The sequence below is a fragment of the Acomys minous genome (genome assembly GCF_964271855.1).
Source record: "Acomys minous genome assembly, chromosome: 2".
NCBI classification, from domain to species: Eukaryota; Metazoa; Chordata; class Mammalia; order Rodentia; family Muridae; genus Acomys; species Acomys minous.
In genome coordinates this window covers 115410523-115424714 of record NC_140484.1, presented here as the reverse complement: position 1 = coordinate 115424714, position 14192 = coordinate 115410523, and the positions used below count along the sequence as shown (strand labels likewise).

The 14192-nt window shown below is 50.1% G+C and overlaps 1 protein-coding gene across 3 annotated transcripts; it reads left to right on the top strand.

Moving 5' to 3' along the window:
* The first annotated feature begins 744 nt into the window (after window positions 1–744).
* Window positions 745–12967, top strand: ARPIN (actin related protein 2/3 complex inhibitor). 3 transcript variants are annotated; one of them, XM_084772452.1, is made up of 8 exons: window positions 745–972; window positions 4559–4634; window positions 6087–6219; window positions 7511–7717; window positions 8111–8274; window positions 9370–9546; window positions 11127–11190; window positions 12822–12967. In XM_084772452.1, the coding sequence occupies exons 1-6, from the start codon at window positions 881–883 to the stop codon at window positions 9376–9378; spliced, it is 681 nt and encodes a 226-aa protein (XP_084628578.1). In that variant the 5' UTR covers window positions 745–880; the 3' UTR covers window positions 9379–9546; window positions 11127–11190; window positions 12822–12967. The 3 variants fall into 3 exon arrangements, with proteins under 3 accessions (XP_084628578.1, XP_084628579.1, XP_084628577.1); XM_084772453.1 differs by lacking the exon at window positions 11127–11190; XM_084772451.1 differs by having other exon boundaries at window positions 9370–11190.
* Window positions 12968–14192: the final 1225 nt, after the last annotated feature.

Genomic DNA, 14192 nt, shown 5'->3' with positions numbered 1-14192 from the left:
ACCTGGCATACCAGAATGCGGCCACCTGCACCAGGGTTCGGCACAAAGGAGCCAATAAAACAAGCGGACTTCCCAGTCATTTCAGGGTCAGGATACTCCTGGGTGTAGGCTGAGAATAAAAGGCTTGCAGACGCTCTGGGGCAAAGAGCACTGTGGGGCTAGAGAAGCGATGGATCAGAGTCTGTGAGAAGTAGCAGGGAAAGTAATGTTACGTCCCCGAGACTAGGGAAGGGCGAGTTCCGTTTTTACAAATCACTGGATACTGACTTTTATTTCTATTTCGCCGCCGAGGAAGAAGCGCAGGCTCAGAGGTTGAGGAACTTCCCTTGTAGCGGATCTGACAGCCATCCCTACTCCTTCTCGCGTCCCTGGGACTCTTCAGGCCACTGCGGGCACCATGGGAAGGGCCGAAAGGATAGCGTCTCTGCAGACCACTCTGTGGTTCCTCGTGGCTGCGCCTTCCTGTTCCCTGAGAAAATATCCTGCCAGATACGAACCCAAAAAATATCTACAATTCCTGACTTCCTCCCCCACCCCGCCCCTTTTTGTATATCGGTGTATTTTGAGACAGGGTTTCTGTATAGTACAGATGGCTCTCGAACTCTCTACCTTTCGTTATTGGACTACAAGGACTTGAAGGACTGTAGTCATTCTGAAGTCATTCCGAAAGACCCCAGCCACTGGACAAGGTCTGGGCGTCAGGAACGAGGCTCGGCCCCTTTAAGCCTCGCCTGGGAACGCCCAGGGCAGGCAGTTAGGTTCCGGGATCTGCAAACTGGGAAAGCTTGAGCCGCAGCGACCTCCAGGCTTCTGTCCCCGAGGTGCCCCGCCCCGCGCGCCAGCTGCTTCCTGGAGCTGCTGTGCCTCGGCGTGGGGGAAAATGAGCCGCATCTACCAGGACAGCGCCCTCCGCAACAAGGCGGTGCAGAACGCGCGACTGCGGGGAGCCTGGGACCCCACCGCGCACCAGGGGTAGGCTGTGTTCTGTCCGCCCCGTTGCTGGCCAGAGATGGGTTGCACTTTCTCCCACTGCTGGCTGGGGGTGGCCTCTACTTCCTCCCATTGCTAGTCAGAGGTGGACTGGGTATGGGAACTGCCCGGATTGGCTGTGTCGGGGCCCAGGGGTCCTGGTCCCCCAACTGTTTGCCAGCGGTGGCCTGGGAGCATCCCTGGGGCCTGGGCTCGAGGCCTAGGTCGAACTCGGGATCTGAGTCCTGCTCAGAGATTGATCTGGGGCGTTGGGGGGCACAGATAACTGGGGTTGCCAAAGCCATCCCAGGCATCCCTCTTGCTCTTCCCAGGGTCCCTGGCCACCACACACTGGGAAGACAGGTAAACTTGAAACTCCAGTCAACCATCATATCGGCTGGAGGGACTCCAGACTCCCAAATGGAACTCCAGAACGATGTTGCTATTTCTACTGACCTCGGTCCTTTCCCCACCTCAGTGTTCTAAACTCTAGCCATTTGGTAGTTACTGCAGGTGACTAGTGCCTGGTGTGGCAGGAACAACAGCCGGAGGGCGGGAGCATCTGGAGGTATTGGCTTTGCTGAGGGTAATAAGTAGCACGGACAATTCCATTAATAGTCAGAAACACCAAACATATATTCTATGTGAAAGAAGCCAGGCCCCGAAAATCAAATATCGAATCATCTAGGAAGTGCAATCTAAAGTCCTTCTCAAGCTTTCCAGTGGAGAAGTTTCAGTTAAAAGGAGCACTAGGTTCTGAGGATCTAATGCGTATATAAACTTGATTGTGTGAACCATTGCACAGTGTGTGTACGTATCAAGTTTTCTTGTTAAATGTCTTCAATATAGCCTGTTTTTATCTAATACTTCTCTCTGTGTTTCTCTGTCTCTGTCTCTCTCTGTTTTGTTTCTTTCTTAAAAAAAAAAAAGAAAGGAAAAAAAAAAGACTTATTTATATGTATATGAGTGCTCTATCTGCATGTGCGCCTGCACACCAGAAGAGGGCATCAGATCACATTATAGATAGTTGTGAGCCACCATATGGTTGCTGGGAATGGAACTCAGGACCTCTGGAGGAGCAGATAGTGCTCTTAACCACTGAGCCATCTCTCCAGCCCCTGTTTTGTTTTTTCAAGACAGGGTGTAACATGCGCTGGCTGTCCTGGAACTCATTCTTTTTTTTTTTTTTTTAAATAAAATCATTCGTATTACATCTCAATTGCTATCCCATCCCATGCATCCTCCCATTTCTCCCTCCCTCCCGCTTTCTGGAACTCATTCTTTAGACCAGGCTGGCCTCAAACTCACAGAGATCCACCTGTCTCCGCCTCCCGAGAATTGGGACTAAAAGCGTGTGCCACCAGTCTGGGCTGTCTGTCTTTATCAGTTAAATATTTTTTTAAGAAAGAATTTGAGAGGAGAAAGGGCATAGAGAGTCTATAGGGGCTATAGGGTCTATAGGGGCTGTAGGAGCCTTGGCCACCCCTCTTCCATTAGCCCTACCCTCTTCCCATGCTAATGGTTCCAAAAAGAAAGCCCCTGGATCCCAGATTCTGCTTTTGGGAAAGCTATCACCCGGAAGTGGTACGGGGTCAGTTCTGGCTCTGGTTCAACTCCTGTGGGACCCTGTGAGTCTCTAGTTTTCCAGCTGTATCTGTGACAATAACATTTCCTTGGGTCGATGACCATGTTGGTATGAATGGGGACAGGAGCGTGAACGTTCTTTAAAACAGGACAAGCGATGTCTCACCAGTGAAGAGGGCTTGCTGCTCTCTCAGAGGACCTGAGTTCAGTGCCCAGCACCCACATCAGGGGCCTCAAAACTGCTTGCCAGTGCAGCTGTGGGGGCTTTGACTCCCTCTTCTGGCCTCCACAAGCACCAGTACACAGCTGTATACATGCTTACACTCATACAGACCTACTTACACATACACACACACTTGCACATACATTAAACATAAAAACACCCAGGTGGCCGGGCAGTGGTGGCGCACGCCTTTAATCCCAGCACTTGGGAGGCAGTGGCAGGCGGATCTCTGTGAGTTCCAGGCCATCCTGGTATGGAGCGGAGCTGTTACACAGAAAAACCCTGTCTCGAAAAACCAGCCAACCAACCAACCAAAACAAAACAAAAACCCAGGCATAGTGCCTTACAACCTTATTCCCAGCACTTGGAAGACAGAGGCCGGTTGATCTGAGAGTCCAAAGCAGCTTGGTTTGCCTTGTGAGTTCCAGGACAGCTAGGGATACATAGGGAAACCCTGTCTTAAAAAAAAGGATGAAAAGGAAAAACGAAGTCAGGTGTGCTGGTGCATGCTTTTAATCCCAGCACTAGGGAGGCAGAGGCCAGCCTGGCCTACAAAGTGAGTCCTGAACACTTGTAGCCAGGGCTACACAGAGAAACCCTGTCTTGAAAAACAAAAGAAAAAAAAAAAGAAATGGAAAAATGATTTATTGTAGCACAGACACATGTCCCCAAATTTACTTAACTAAAAACGTCGAATCAGGGATGGAAAGACGGCTCAGAGGTTAAGAGCACTGGCTGCTCTTCCAGCCAGTTGAATTCCCAGAAGCCACATAGTGACTCACAACCATCTATAATGAGATCTGGAGTCCTCTTCTGGTATGCAGGGGTACATGTGGGAAGAATACCGTATTTTAAAAAAATCTTTTAAAAGTCGAATCACGTCTGGTGCAGTGGCATACGCCTATAATCCCAGCACTAGGGGTGGGGGGTGGGAGAAGAGGAGGAGGCAGGTGGATCTCCGTGAGTTCGAGGCCAGCCTGGTCTACAAAGTGAGTCCAGGGCAGCCAAGGCTACACAGAGAAACCTTGTCTCGAAAAACAAAAACAAAAACAAACAAACCCAAAACCAGAACAGAAACAAAAAAAAAATCATTTATTTGCAACATTTTGCTATTTTTAAAAAAATTTTTTATTTATTTATACAGTATTCTGCCCACGTGCCAGAGGAGGGCACCAGATCTCATTATAGATGGCTGTGAGCCACCATGTGGTTGCTGGGAATTGAACTCAGGACCTTTGGAAGAATAACCAGTGCTCTTAACCTCTGAGCCACTTCTCCAGCGCCTGCCTACTACCCCCGTTTTGCTATGTTTTAAAGACTTGGCTTGAACTCACAGCAATCCTCCTTCTGAAGTGCAGGGATTACAGGTGTGTGCTGTCAAGCCCCGCTGTAAAACATGCTTTACATTTAGTACTTAGTACTAAGTACTTTAGTACTTAGTAGTTTACGCTACCTTTGCATTCATGATCTCGGGCCAGTGCCAGAGGAGCACAGCAAGGCAGCTGTTTGCTCCTTATTTGTGGGTAAGAGTATTGAGGGTCTGGTCGCAGTAACTCCTGGGGTATCTGTGGGTATCTTGGTCTCCGCACAGCCTGGGAAGGTTCTTTGGAGGCATGAAGGTTTGGGACAGGGGAAGCAATGAGTTGTTTGCTCTGTACCAGGCAAGGAGACTGGGATGACAGGGATGACTCATTTCTGGCTCAGGACGAGTTCTCACCCAGGCCATTAAATCTGAGTGAGGCTTTCCAGAACTGGCATTTCTTCCTCTTTTCTCATCCCCAGGGGAGATGGTGTCTTGCTGGAGGGAGAGCTGGTGGATGTTTCTCGGCACAGCATCTTGGATGCCCATGGCCAGAAGGTGAGGATGTGTCCTGTGTGGCGCTCACAGGGTCTCCTTCCTCACCCACATGACATCTCCCTCTGCTGGGGTAAGACATGAGATCCAGGCCATTCCTGAGGGGCTCACAGAACAGATTGCCACGGTCAAGCGGGACCAGCAGAGAGGGGGCCTTTTAGGGCCTCACCGTGTAGCAGACAGATGGGACCACAGGTTCTTGGAGGAAGAACTATGGTTCTTGCAGGAAGAGCAACTGAGAAGATAGATCAGATCCAATCGAGCCTGAATGTACAGTCCGCGTGCCGTACCTGGGCCCGCAGCTCCTATATGGATGGCCTCTGTCTTTGCTTCACAGCCTCCTCAGGTTGTGCTCACAACATGGGTGCTCATAGCAGCTGTCTGGTACTAGCTCTCCCCCCACCCCCCCTCTGATTTTTCAAAACAGGGTTTCTCTGTGTAGCCTTGGCTGCCCGGACTCGCATTGTAGACTAGGCTGGCCTTGAACTCACAGGGACCCACTTGCCTCTGCCTCCCGAGTGCTGGGATTAAAGGCATGCGCCACCATGGCTGGCTTATTTTATTTTATTTTAAGAGACAGAGTTTCTATATCCTGGAACTCAATCTGTAGACCAGGCTAGCCTTGAACTCAGAGCCCCTCCTGCCTCTGCTGGGATTAAACGTACACCACCATGCCAGGCTCCACCCTGTGCTTGTGTATTACACTCCATGACAGCAGTCTCTGCCGCTGGCTCACCGTTTTCATGGCCAGAGATCTTGTCACCCTCTCTGCTTCTTAGGTTGCAAGTCAGTAGGTGGGCAGAGCAATATGGAGTCCCCACTTAGCCTGCCCAGGAGAGCTGCACCAATGTGGAGCTGGCCTGCCTCAGCTGGCCCGGCACAGGCAGGTGTTCACAGACCCTCTCCAAATGTGCCTCTTCTGTCCTTACTCTTGATGACACATAGGACAGAAGCCATGTCAGCCCCTAGCCTCCGAACCCCTATCTCCTGCCCCCTCCTCTGGTAAGCAGTGGCCCATGTACCCTAGTTCCTACCCAGTCAGTTCTGTTTCCCTCCCATCTTCTCTCCTTGCATGGTCACCCTCCTCCCAGGGGCCCTTAGTCATTCCTCTTAGAGCTTTGTGCCTTGTTTCCTACCTTCTGGGGCCCCTCAGTTGGGCCCTGATTAACTCATGTCCAGAAAGACATCTCTGGGGGTATTGTTGCTGCCCCAAACCTTTCAGGATGCCTTCTTACCTACCAAAGAAGATTCAAACTCCCTGTGGCCATTGAAGGCCCATTGAAAACCCATCTAAGTTGCTTTCCAGCCTGGGGCTCTGTGTGCGTGTGTGTGTGTGTGTGTGTGTGTGTGTGTGTGTGTGTGTGTGTGTGTGTGTGTGTGTGTGTGTTCTGGGATTGGGGTGGACTGGGGTGCGGAGTGAAGTAGTGCCCCCCATCCTTTCTTTGCCTCCCCCAGGTGCGTTACTATGTGCTGTATATCCGGCCCAGTTGTATCCACCGGCGTAAGTTTGACCCCAAAGGAAATGAAATTGAGCCGAACTTCAGTGCCACCAGGAAGGTGAACACAGGCTTCCTCATGTCATCTTACAGTAGGTATCCTGGGTCCTCCCTCCCCAAGAGGCTGTTCGACTGTCCTGCTTGTCCCAGGAGATCCCTGAAAGTGGCTTCTTAGCACAATGGGCTTTGATGCTGTTTCTGGCTTCAGCATTCCCCTGTTGGATTCCTGCCTCCCCTCTCCCCCCAAGAATTCCCCAGTGTCCCATCTTAGTCCCAGGAGCCAGGCTGGCATTCCCAACTGATTCCATTTTCTGAAGTCTGGAAGAATTGTCCCCAGCTGTGCCTTTGGACTCTACTGTCACTGGGTGCAGAGACCAGGCCAGGTCCCAGCAGTTGCTGTTCTTCCGCCCAGGGGTTTCCTTTTTGGTTCTCAATCTATTTGTGCTGCACGCTACTTTTCTTGTTGCTGTGACAAAAGCAACTTCAAAGGAAAAAGGGTTTTTTTTGACTCACACAGCAGAGAAGGAAGTGCTGGCTGCGGAACTATTAGACAAGACGTGGGGACATTGTGCTGGGGTGTGGGGACACCGTGCTGGGGTGTGGGGACACTGTGCTGGGGTGTGGGGACACCGTGCTGGGGTGTGGGAACAACCAGGCATGCCGACAGCACCTTACTGACAGCCACTGCTCTTTGAGCCCCACCACCTGCAGGTTTAGGACTCCCAGCACTCGGGAGGCAGAGGCAGGCGGATCGCTGTGAGTTTGGGGCCAGCCTGGTCTACAAAGCGAGTCCAGGACAGCTAAGGCTACACAGAGAAACCCTGTCTTCAAAAACCAAAAAAAAAAAAAAAAATTCCTTCCCGAGCTACTGGGAGTTGCTAGGGTTAGCCTGGAGGAGGCCAGTAGTGGGTGTCAGGACCACATGCTGGCTGCTGGTTCTAGAACCTGAGAGAACCCTTCTCACAGAGTCTCTGTGGGAAGGAAGAATTGCATTGTGGGTGTTTGAATACTGCCTCCTCCTCTAAGTCTTGGCTTTTCTCATCTCTGAGATGGGAATAACAAAACCAAAGATTCTTGCTGAGGGCTGGCTCAATGCCTGATGCTGCTAAAAGCTCTACTTTTTTTCATCTGTATTGCAAGTTAGTGCTGTCAGATTGGCACCATTTTTATCCCTGTTCTCCAAGGACAAAGAGAAAGATCACTGGCCCAGATTGTGGAAGGACCTAGATTTGTTCCAGAAAGCCTGGCTTCAGAGTCCAGGCCACAGAGTCTCTTCTGGGGAATTCTCTGCTGAGCCCTGGCAGGTTGGGTGCCCTTACCAGCTCCTGAAGGTGCTCAGAGACTGTTTCCTCTCCAAGCACACTAACACCATGTTTTCTACAGAGGTAGAAGCTAAGGGAGACACTGACAGGCTCACCCTGGAGGTGCTGAAGAGCCTGGTAAACAAGCCCGAGCTGCTGGAGATGACAGAGAGCCTCACCCCAGACCAGACGGTGGCATTCTGGATGCCTGAGACAGAGATGGAGGCCATGGAATTGGAGCTGGGGACTGGAGTGCGGCTAAAGACTCGGGGTGATGGCCCTTTCATAGGTGAGCAGGGTGACTCGCTTTGCCTGTTCCAATAGCCTATAGGGGCCCCTGGCCTCCCTTTAGAGGCCTCCCATATCTTTTGCTCAGAGCTATGGGAGAAGGCCAGGTGTGCTTTCCATGGGGACATGACCTGTGCCCTTGAGATTTACTTCTAAATCTGTGTACAAGTACCCTGGGACTATTAGCCTAGACACACTGTTTTCCAGGGTACCATCTAACTCCTTGCTTCCTGTGGCTGACCCTTGCTCTCTAGTGCTTTGAGAGTCCCCCCAAGAACCTCAGTGGCCACACCAGAGAACAAGTCAAACCAGGGTTAGAGGACCCCACCAGAACGGACGGCCTTACCCCGGCTAGTCTGCAAGGAGAAAGGCCGCTCAACGTCTCTTCTTTCAGATTCCTTAGCCAAACTGGAACTGGGGACCGTGACCAAGTGTAATTTTGCTGGTGATGGAAAGACAGGAGCATCCTGGACAGACAACATCATGGCCCAAAAGTCTTTGGAGAGGAACAAGGCGGAGATCCGAGAGCAAGGCGATGGGGCCGAGGATGAGGAGTGGGTAGGTCAAGGGCGCGGCTGTGGGCCTGGCCCTGGCACTGTTGGTCTCCTGGTGGGAATTTTGTGCATGCAGAGTAAGGTTGAGAATGAATGAATGCAAGGCAAGATAAATTCTGTGTAAGTCCCAGGGGCGTGTTAGCACCAAGGAGATTCCCTCACGGAGTTAGCAGAGGGTGACGACAGCCTGGTGTGTTAGCACCAAGGAGATTCCCTCACGGAGTTAGCAGAGGGTGACGACAGCCGCTGGCCTTTCTTGCTGGAGGACCTGAACTGTCCTATGGATGTGGAGCCCCACCCAGAGACCCAGAAAAGCAAGGGTGGGAAGGAGAGATTACAGAAGGACCCGGGGACACCTCCCTCTCTCTCTCTCTCTCTCTCTCTCTCTCTCTCTCTCTCTCTTGAGACAAGGTTTCTCTATGTAGCCTTGGCTATCCTGAACTCGCTTTGTAGACCAGGCTGGCCTCGAACTCACAGAGATCCGCCTACCTTTGCCTCCCTGAGGGCTGGGATTATAGGTGTGGGCCATCCACCAGCCCAAAAATGTTTCTCTTGAAGTGATACAGTAGTGGACTGGGAAGTCTGGAAAGCCACTGAATACTAGTCCTGTCTTACCAATGTTTCCTGTGCTCAGCGGTAACACCTTGTCTAGTTCCCAACTTATATTTAGTTGTTTATCTGAAGGATATTTCACTTGGAGATTTTTACTGATTGCTAAAGCCTCCAAATAGAACATTTAGAGCAAAGGAATCTCTCACACACACACTCACTCACACACACACACACAGATTCACATGTGCGTTTGCACACACCGTAATAAAGAAACAAACAAATAAATAAATAATGGAGTAGTCACCTCAGAGGTGACAATGATGACTTTGACCAAAGAAGGTCACAGAAGGGAGTGTGCAGAGCCTGGGCTCCCAGCTGAGAAAAGGTGGAATTGCAGAGCCGGCTCTGGAGCCAGCTCTAATGAGGTGAGGCCAAGACAGTGGCTGAGGTACCACAGGCTCAGACTCTTGGGTGAAGATTGCCATAAAACTTTTATGAAATATGCTTTACTCACATCCTTTGACCTGGCCGCTCTGTCTGTCTCCAGGATGACTGATCTGCCTCCTCCCCTGCCAGCATCTGTGATGGCGCCCTTGAGAAGTGACCATACTGATTTCCACCCCTGGAGAGATCAGTCCGCCGAGCTGAATACCATGGAACACACTGTGCTGAAATCAAACCCAAGACCTCAGTGCTCACACAGGGCCTCCGGGCTCCGGCTTTTGTATGTGTGTATCCCTCTTTGGATGCAAGTTTAAGTTCCTTGCCCTAGGTGGCTGACATGTACTGGATGAGTCCACCAAGGTGCATAGCTGAGGACTGTTCCTTGTCAGAGTACAGAGGGGCTCTGAGGGGAAGAGAGCAGGCTCCTTCCATTCTTGCTGTTTTCTCCTGTCTTTCCTTTCTACCCTGTGCTGGCCTCTTCTTGCGCCTCTGTTCTCCTGACCCCAGTTTTCCTTGCCCCATACCCAACGCACTGCTTCTTTACTTCTATTAGGCCCTGGGTCGCCCTGGGGTTTCCTGCCTTAGACCTCTGTCTTAGCTGGAGTTCTTACTGCTCTGATGAAACACCGTGACCAAAAGCAACTTAGGGAGGAAAAAGTTTATTTTACTCACGGTTCCATTTAGCAGTTCATCTTTAAAAGCAGTGAGGGCAGGAACTCAAGCAGGGCAGGAACCTGGAGACAGGAGCAGAGGCCGTGGAGGGTGCTGCTTACTGACTTGCTCTCCCGGCTTTCTTCTAGAAGCCAGGACCACCAACCCAGGGATAACTCCACCCACCATGGGCTGGGCCCTCCCCCATCAACCACTAATTAAGAAAATGCCTTACAGCCAGATCTCATGGAGACATTTTCTCAATGGAAGTACCCTCCTCCTTCAGAGGACTCTAGCCAGCACAGACCTCCGTGGCTGCTCTCCTGGAAAGATGCTGTTCTTGGGAAGGCCAACAGCCTTTCCATCTGTGTCTGGCTTGTCCACAAGTCTTGACTCATTCCACTGGGCCAACTTTATATATATATTTTATTATTTTTAAATAGTGCTGGTACGCAAACCTAGGGCTTCATGCTTGCTAGGTGAGTGATCTCCCACAGCCCTGAACTATATCCTTTGTAACTTTTTGTTATTGTTTTGTGCTTAGAGAACTTTTTTGTGAATGAGTGAATCTTCGGGGGAACAATTCCTCCACACTACTGGGTTCCTGTCCAGTGTCAATGATCTTCCAGATGAGCCATGATCCTAGAAGAGAGCCTCCAGGCTTTGATCATGAGTGCTGCCTCATTGGGTACTGTGCCCCTTGCTCAGCTCTGTGACAGAGTCGGGAATGGAAGTCTACACATCCTGAGTTTAGTTCTGTATCCCCCATGGCAGGTGTATGTACCCTGCTTGATCCTGGGAAGAAAGGTGGAGGAAGAGAGGAGTTTACTGAGTCTCCTTAGGGTGTCAACTGCAATGCCAAGATGCTTTCTGTGAGCTGTACTGACAGTACTGAGTTCTCCCTGGTGCTAGTGCTTGTGTTAAGTTCTTGGAGTATCCTGTCACAACAATCCTACGACGTACATATGATGACTATCGCCCTTTTTTTGATACATAAGACTGAAGTTTCGAGGCTCTATGAATAGCATCTATTGTCAGAAAAAGGAATATTTACATCTGGGCAGCCATTTCAAGGCCTAGGTGTGCTTCCCCGCCTACCCCTGAGGGTCTTAGACATTGCTAGCTGACCTTGAATTTACTATGTAGCTCAGGGTGGCCTTGACCCTTCTGATCTTCCTGTCTTTACCTCCCTTCTGCTGGGATTGCAAGCACCCATTCCCGTGCCTGGTTTATGTGGTGCTGGAGCTCACACTCAGGACTTTTGGCATACTAGGTAAGCATCCTGCCAACTGAGCTACATCCCGAGTCCTAAAGTCCACATCCCCGCCCCTGTGCCTCCCTCCCATCCCCCCCCCCCCCCCCGCCACTTTTTTTTTTTTCTTCTTTTGTCCATGTAGCTATGGCTGTCTTTGAACTCATGGAGATCTGCCTACCTTTGCCTTCTGAACGCTGGGATCAAAGTCCACAGTTTTGACCACTGGACTCTTCTGCTTCCATGTGCAAACTACAGAGGAGGAAGAGGGGTTCACACAGGTCAGACAACTCTCCCAGTTCCTAAGTGGAGGACCCAGGAGTCAAGTCCAGAGCTTTCAAAGGCAATGCTTTTGTCTCTTCCCTTGTCCCCTGCTTCCCTGGCCACAAAAGACATTTGGATAAGATGATTGTGGTGGCGCACGCCTTTAATCCCAGAACTCAGGAGGCAGAGGCAGGTGGATCGCTGTGAGTTCAAGGCCAGCCTGGTCTACAAAGCGAGTCCAGGACAGCCAAGGTTACACAGAGAGACCCTGTTTTGTGGGGAAAAAAAGAGAAGACTTTTGGATATAGGGGCAAGAGGCTGTCGAATCATGTCATTGTTGTCCTGTGTCTGGGGTGGCTTACAGACTGGTTATGATGTAGCCTTACCCGTCAGGGCGGGCAGGAAGGTGGGGACATTGGGACTTCTTACTGTCCAAGGCACTGTGGCAGCGCCTGGAGCAGGCCAGCCTGTTAATGTGCTCTGGATCTTGGACTTTAGGGAAGGTAAGGCCACTGTGGCTGGAGTTCAGAGGGTAGAAAAGGATGGAAGGTGCATTTGAGATGAGGCTGGAGAGTGGGCAGTGGCAACGTCATACTCATGAAAGCTTTGAGGACTTAATGTTCTGAAGCTAGCGACCCTGTGGAGCAGTGAGGCCTGATTCATCTTTTCTAAAGCTCAGTTGGCTGAGAAGAAATGGGGCAATGAGCTGCTTCCGCAGGAGTCTGCTGTGGGATTCAGGTTAGAGGTGGGTGTGGTTTGGTTTGCAGCAGGGCCAGAGACAAAGAAGAGCATGAGAAAAGGGCCCATGCCCAGAGGTATTTAGAGAGCAGAATCAACAGGCCTCCGGAGAGAGGAAGGAGCAAGAAAGATGCTCATGGGGTTGGGGACTCAGCTCAGTGGTCCAGCACTTGCCTAGCAAGCGCATGGCCCAGGGTTTGGTCTTCAGCGCTGAAAAAAATAAAAAGATGCTCAGACTCTGGAGGGTGGAAGTGTTGGGGTGCATAAGATTGTTTAGCAGGAGGCCAACCTGAGGCTAGGCTGAAATCCAACTCCTGGGGAAGGGAAAACCAAGTGTTCTGTAGATAAGAACTGGACTGAGGCCTGCTTCATAAAACCAAAGCAAAAAAGCATGCGAGTGAAAGGTCAGCAACAAAAAGGCCAACAAGATGGCTCCGAGGCTAAAAGTGCTTGCACCATACCTGAAGCCGAGTTTGATTCCCAGAGCTCACCCAGTGGAGGAGAGAACCAACTCCAGCAGTTGTTTGATGACTGCACCACTGATGCACACAGTAGCACATGGGCACCCCCACATAAATAAGCCCCTCCCCCCCAAAAAAAAGCTTTCAGGCTTAGCAGTTAGAGGAACTGAGGCAAAACCTTCTTCCCAGGACAAAGATGGCCTGGCTCAGAGCTGCGTGGGGACCTGGGGGCTCATCCTGGTACCCTGAACAACTGGAAAAGATCCACAGCTTCATCCTGCCCTGTTAATGGTTGTTATTATCTTGGATTTAAAAAAATATGTCTATGTGTACAACGATGTTTCTCTTTCCATTATTATTACATAATCGCTGTCAATACACACAGTCACAATTTGGAGACTATTTCGAGTAGGCCAAGCACAGATCTGCCTGCTTCTGCTTCCACAGTGCTGAGATGAGAGGTGCTCACCACCACCACAGGCGGCTCCACACTGTAATTGTGATTATTTAGAAAAATCCAGAGTCAGATCACTGGGGATCCAGGCACAGTGTGTAAAATTCTTGTTACAATGCCAAGTAGCTTCCCCAAAGGGTTTTAGACTGCAATCTCAGCACCAATTAGGCGAGAACCAATTTCATGCTACTTTTGCCAGAACTGGGGATGAAGACTTTGAACAAATGTTTGATAAGGTGAAAAGTCTTAAATATATTTTAATTGGCCATTTTTTCTATCTATAGTGAAAGTAAACATGTTTCATTTCCTGAATCTACTCTTTTAAAAAAAAGTTTTTTGGGCTGGAGAAATGGCTCAGCAGTTAAGAGCACACTGTCTTTTCTTCCAAAGGTCCTGAGTTCAATTCCCAGCAACCACATGGTGGCTCACAACCATCTATAATGAGATATGGTGCCCTCTTCTGGCATGCAGGCAGAGCATTGTTTTTTGATTTTTGTTTTTGTTTTTGAGACAGGGTTTCTCTGTGTAGCCTTGGTTGTCCTGGACTTGCTTTGTAGACCAGGCTGGCCTTGAACTCACAGACATCCACCTGCCTCTGCTTCCCGAGTGCTGGGATTAAAGGTGTGTGCCACCACACCTGGCTAGAATAGTGTACAAATAAATAAATCTTTAAAAATTTTTTGTTACATTTATTACTGTGTGTGTGTGTGTGTGTGTGTGTGTGTGTGTGTGTGTGTGCGCATCAGAAGACAATTTAAGCTTGTTCTCCTATCACGAGTTCTGGGAATCTAAATCAGGTCATCAGGATTGGCAGCTGTTGCCTTCACCGGCTGAGGCATCTCACTGGCCCCTGCATCTGTTTCTTTTGTTACTCCCTTTGAAGGGTGACTTTCCATTTGGGCCTCTACCTCTTGTCTCTGTCTCCCAAATACTACAGGCATGTACTGTCATGCCAGCTTTTCTTTCTTTCTTTTTTTTTTCTTTTTAAAAAAGATTTATTTATTTATTTTATGTATAGGAGTGCTCTGTTTTCTTGCACACCAGAAGAGAGAGCCACCATGTGGTTGCTGGGAATTGAACTCAGGACCTCTGGAAGAGCAGGCAGT